At 57.4% G+C, this 5176-nt stretch overlaps 4 protein-coding genes across 4 annotated transcripts; 3 read left to right on the top strand and 1 right to left on the bottom strand.

The window, feature by feature from the left end:
- Nucleotides 1-1271: 1271 nt before the first annotated feature.
- On the top strand, nucleotides 1272-1472 carry PHYSODRAFT_418945 (hypothetical protein; the record flags this gene model as incomplete). The annotated part of the gene is made up of 1 exon (XM_009541708.1): nucleotides 1272-1472. A coding segment is annotated over one exon (201 nt), but the record flags the coding sequence as incomplete, so codon positions are not given.
- Nucleotides 1473-2084: 612 nt separating this feature from the next.
- On the top strand, nucleotides 2085-2318 carry PHYSODRAFT_536162 (hypothetical protein; the record flags this gene model as incomplete). The annotated part of the gene is made up of 1 exon (XM_009541707.1): nucleotides 2085-2318. A coding segment is annotated over one exon (234 nt), but the record flags the coding sequence as incomplete, so codon positions are not given.
- A 702-nt stretch (nucleotides 2319-3020) lies between these two features.
- PHYSODRAFT_343170 (hypothetical protein) lies at nucleotides 3021-3622 on the top strand (the record flags this gene model as incomplete). The annotated part of the gene is made up of 2 exons (XM_009541706.1): nucleotides 3021-3428; nucleotides 3467-3622. The coding sequence occupies 2 exons, from the start codon at nucleotides 3021-3023 to the stop codon at nucleotides 3620-3622; spliced, it is 564 nt and encodes a 187-aa protein (XP_009540001.1).
- A 65-nt stretch (nucleotides 3623-3687) lies between these two features.
- On the bottom strand, nucleotides 3688-4930 carry PHYSODRAFT_343169 (hypothetical protein; the record flags this gene model as incomplete). Its single annotated transcript, XM_009541705.1, has 4 exons — nucleotides 3688-3948; nucleotides 4026-4148; nucleotides 4196-4448; nucleotides 4551-4930. The coding sequence occupies 4 exons, from the start codon at nucleotides 4928-4930 to the stop codon at nucleotides 3688-3690; spliced, it is 1017 nt and encodes a 338-aa protein (XP_009540000.1).
- Nucleotides 4931-5176: the final 246 nt, after the last annotated feature.

Genomic DNA, 5176 nt, shown 5'->3' with positions numbered 1-5176 from the left:
ATGCGCGACACCACCAAGATGATCTTGCCCGACTCCATGTCGAGCACGGCACAGAAGGTGTACGTATAGTCAACCCCGTACTCCTGCTCGTCGCCATGCGCCACCAATCGAGCTTTGTACCGCTCGATGGTACCATCCGCGTGCGTCTTCAGCTTGAACACCAATTGGTGTGCAGCAGCTTTGCGTTCTCCGGCTTCTTCACCACCTTCCACGTGCCGTTCTGCTCCAGCGCCTCGATCTCCTCTCTGATGGCTTGCTTCTACTGCTCTGAGCGCGGGTCCCTCATCGCCTCGCGGAAGTTCTTCGGGTCCTTGAGCATGACCGCGCTCACGCTACCAACGGACACGTGCTTCTTGCCCATGTAGCGCGTGCGCATGCGCGTAGGCTGCACCTCTTCTGCTGGTAGCTGTTCTTCATCAGCGCCTGCTCCTTCCACTCTTGCAGCGTCTTCTGCTGCAACGGTTCTCTTCTTCTTGCTGCTCTTCTTCGACTTCACCGCCGGGTCGCCGCTCTCGGGCACCTTCGGCGTCTCACTGATCTGCGACGAGTCCGCGACGGGCTCCTTCCGTTCCGCGGCCTGCTCGCGTTCTTCAACAGCTCTCTTCAGCTCGGGGTCCTCGCGCTCAAGCTGCGCCTGCAGCTGCGCGTTCTGCTTGCTGTCCAGCGTCTCCACGTTCTTCATGTGCTGGGTGGTGATCACGATCCTGTCCTTCGGTAGGTACACTTTGAAGCCCTGCGTCTCACCATTTTTGCCCACGATCATACCAACCTGTGCTCTCGTCTTCCACGCTTTCTTGCCAGGATCTCTGTAGGCTGTACACGGGCTCCCGAACGTGACGATGTCGGACAAGTTCGGCACCTTGCCCGTCAGCATCTTGAGCGGAGACATGCGCTTGGGGTTCGCGCTGCACGAGCTCCTGTTCACCGCGTCCCCCCAGAAGTACAACGGCAAACCACTCGCAAACAGCATGCAGCGCGCTACGTTCAGCACGGTGCGGTGCATTCGTTCTGCTTTGCCATTCGATGCTTGATTCTCGCGGTCACTAATCTGTCGTCTGACGCCTGTCTCCTTGCAGAACGGGTCCACGTTCACATACTCCTTGCCTCCGTCGGTACGTAGCACATGAATCCGGCAGTTGAATCGCTTTTCAAAGTACACTAAGAAGTGTTCAAACTCCTTTGTAGCATCCGCCTTATTCTTCGCGAGGAAGACGCGCACGTAGTTCGTCGAGTAGTCGATGAAGTTGATCAGGTACTTGTTGCCGCGCCTGTCCCTCGGGGTCATGGGGCCCTTAATGTCACTGCCGATAACGCCACTAATCTTGTCGATCGGTGCGGTCGCGCCCGTGTCCTTCTTGGACGGATTGTTCTTGCTCTGCTTGCCTTGTGCACAGGTCAAACAGTTGGGGCACTCTCTGGTTGTCAGCCGGATACCAGATCCAGGCGTGTCGGCCATGCGCTCGACAGTATCGTACGCAATGTGGCCCAGCCTCTTGTGCAGTTCGAGCAGCGTCGACTCCGTCACGGTATCCTCGAGCGATTCGCTCGCTGCCTTGACTGCCTCCGTTACCGCGTTGACGCGCGTCTCCGTGGTCATCTCGCCCATGGCGTCGATCATCAGCACCTTGTTGCACCTGTAGACCTCGAAGATCCGCATGCCAGTGTTCCCCTGGACCATCTAGCTCTTGCCACCGTGGCACACACCCTTCTCCTCCAGGATGCCGTAGCTGATGATGTTGTCCAGCAGGTCCTCGCCGTAGTAGACGTCGGACAAGTCCACGATGACCCCATTGCTGTCCACGATCGTCCGCAGCACCACCGCGCCCTTCTTGACCACGTGTATAGGATCACCGATAGCCGCTCGGTACTGCTCGTCGCAGTCGACGGCGTTCCGCAGCAACTTCTCGTTCTTCACCAAGTGCACGCTGGACCCGCTGTCCAAGATCCACGTGCACGAGTCCGCGTTCGTGCCGGTCCCGACGGCCAGCGTTACTCGAGTCGATGTCTTGTCACCGCTGTTCTCGTTACCTGGCCAATCTCTGGCTAGATGCCCGGCTTCACCACAATTATAGCAGGAGCGAGTCTCCGAGTTACTCACGCTGCGCGTGCAGTACGACGTCAGAGAGCACCTGCTGATCTCGCCTGAGGGTGGAGATGGCATTGAGGACCGGCGTGCGATCAACACGAGGTTCACGTGGACGTTCGAGGCCGATGTCACAAACCCGGAAGATCTGGAGTGGGGCATCGTGACAGCCACGCCGTTTGAAGAGAAGCCGGCAGTGCTCACGACGAGCGGAGCGTCGAATGAGGAGGACTGATGCCGGTACATCGCGTACTAAGTACTGCTCAAGGCAATAGATCCGGCGCAGGCTCCGCCGTCGCCATGCTATGGGGTCGCAGCTCGATCTCAATGTATGGTCGGTGCAGTGCAGTGCAAGTGCTGTTGTTGGCACAGCCACCTGTCCGCCTGCTTGAAGCAAGGTGCTTGTCAAGGAACATTGCAGCATCCTTTACGCAGCGCATTGCAGTATATCGTACGATGCGTGTTTGATGATTTTCTCCTCTACTGCGACTGCTGGACCTCTCCAAGTTGGTCCAACCGCGTCCTGAGACTTATAAATGCCAAGTGCCTTGATAGATTCCTCAAGGACATCACTATTATAGTATAGCACTATTATAGTAGAGATGGCAACCGCGCGCGCGCCGTGCGATACAGGAGGTGGATACGTTTGTGCCGGCGGTCGTTCAGGGGGCGCCGCGCTTACACGGAGACGCCACGAAACTCCACCGCGTCGCGTAGACTCGGGAGGTTGAGAGCTTCTGCAGGAAGACAGACATAATAACAAGAGGCGCGATTCCATCGGTGTCTTCCCGTTTTGTTGGCAAAGGTCGGCTACCAAGTTGAAGTGGATTCGGTTCTCCACGCGGATTGGCCGAATGAATGAGTTCACTTAACTTCTCTGATCGGTTAAAATAGTGTCTACGATGTGGACACATTGTCGCCCAGCATCCAAGTCGCAATGCCAATGCTACGTACCTCTTCACGCGTCGTGCGTCGCTGCCGCAGCGCTCGGCCGTCCCCAGCTCGCCGCAGCTTCTCCAGCAGACCTGAGGACTGGCTGGGCATCGATGACGAGTACCTGTCCATGCGGGGCCTGGCCATAGCTAGCCGCGTGCTGAACGGGATGACGGACTTCGTGCGCTACAGTCGCGCCAACCCGCGCGTGTTCGTGTCGGGGGCGTCTGACGAGGTGCGCAGCTCCATGTACGTGCTGTCCCAGTTTCCGACCCACACGCGCGTGGATCTGCCCGGGTTTGTGCGCGGAGCGGAGCGCGCGGCCAATACAGTGCTCCACAGACTGTACGCGCAGGACCAGAGCGAGACCAAGCAGTGCCTGGACCAGTTGGCCACGCCCGAGAGCGTCAAGGTGCTGCTACACAAGCCCTCGGCCCCTGTGGAGGGGAGAGCAAGCAGGGACGAGCTGTGCTGGAGCAACTCAACGTCAACGTTGCGGCGCTGGAAGCCGTCGAGTACACCAGGGAGAGGGTCGAGGAGGAGGTCAAGGTCGTGTTTGACCCAGCTATCTTACGAGAGAAGACGGTCGTGTTAATGGTTAACTAGGATCGACATAATATGTCCATATTATGGACATTGGTGTGCTACGAATAATTACTCAGGTCTCACGCCTAGGCAATTGGGACAACGGACGGCGAGACCTTCTCAATCTTCACCATGAAAGGGTTCATCAGCAGCGCGAGAGATCGAACGTACGTGACCTCCTGGCCAGGCTGAACGGTGACGCGGCCTGTAAGCACGATCTTCATCTCGAGCATGGCCAGGTTCATGCCGACACAAATGCGCGGACCGGCGAAGAACGCGGGGAACTTGAACGCCGACACGGACAGCAACTTGCCGGTGCCCGGGTCCAGGAAGCGCTCGGGCTTGTACTCGTTGCAGTTGCTGACCATGCGTCCCATAGCGTACGAAGGCAGACCAATCGTGGTGCCCTCCGGGACGAACGTACCGTCGGAGAGGAAGGTGTCCGCGCTGCGGTTGATGCAGGAGGATATAGTCGCAGCGTCTCCTTGATCGCGGCTTCGATGTACGTGAGCGATTGCACTTCGTCCATGGTCGGGAAGTATCCCGTCTCGAGTGCCAGCCGCGGGATCCTCTCGAGCATATGTTGCGTTCAACTTCCGAGAATCGCTTCGCCGTCGCTTCTTCGGTGATATCGAAGGCCTTCTCAAAGGGATGGTCCTCCCCGATGGCAAGGGAGCCCATCTGGATGCCAAACCCGATCTCGGCAAATGATTCCATCGCGAATCGGCTCAGAAGGCGGAAAAGGTCGAAGCTCTCACCAGATACAGCAGCGTTCTCAAACAGCGTGTGCAAGGTGCGGTCGTGCTTCTGGATCGTCGAGGTTATGGACTCACGCAACGCTCGCACACTGAACAACTTCGCGAATATCTTGCGTTGGAACTGCCATACTTCGCCGTCATTGTTGGTGAGCGCGTTGTCCAGGAGATCGTAGAACATTTCGTGGAGTTACTCGCCCTTGACGAATGTGTCAAACTGCCGCTTGGCCACACCCTCGAACGCTTCGGGCGTCCAGACCACGAGGATATCGGGACGTCCTGGAGCGCTCAGCAGGAATGGCTCCCCATTGAATTCCTGTACCAGACTCGACACACAGTCGTGAAACACGTCGTTGTTCTTGACGAAGTCCAGTGTGTTGCCCATAATCGGCAGCGTGGTGCTCGGTCTCGGCACCGAGAGCCCTTCCTTGTGGGGCTGATGTTTCGCTCTCGATCGTTCGATGTGGCTCAGCGTCGCATACGTGGACGCCCCCAGTAGTAGCGCAATAAGCGCAGAGGTGACTACATTCTGCCGCGAATCGGACGCTGCTAACGTCGGAAGAAACGCTAGCATCGACGGTGGATAGGAAAGATTCCAGTGGTCCAAGGATGCGAATTCGGAAGTGACCGCGGTCTCAACTCTCCATCTGGTCGGCGAACGCCAATGGACATTGCGCATGATGCAAGGGCACCTTGCAGTTCAACTACAGTGCCTACATTAATTAGTCTGGGCTCAAAATTAGTCTGGCTTCAAAATTAGTCTGGGCCAGACTAATTCGTGTCCACCAAAAATTGACGTCTTCACTATTAGGGGGATCCT

The sequence above is a fragment of the Phytophthora sojae genome, assembly GCF_000149755.1.
Source record: "Phytophthora sojae unplaced genomic scaffold PHYSOscaffold_29, whole genome shotgun sequence".
In the NCBI taxonomy this organism is placed as follows: domain Eukaryota; phylum Oomycota; class Peronosporomycetes; order Peronosporales; family Peronosporaceae; genus Phytophthora; species Phytophthora sojae.
The sequence above is the reverse complement of the archived record's forward strand: the minus strand, read 5'-3'. Positions and strand labels throughout refer to the sequence as shown.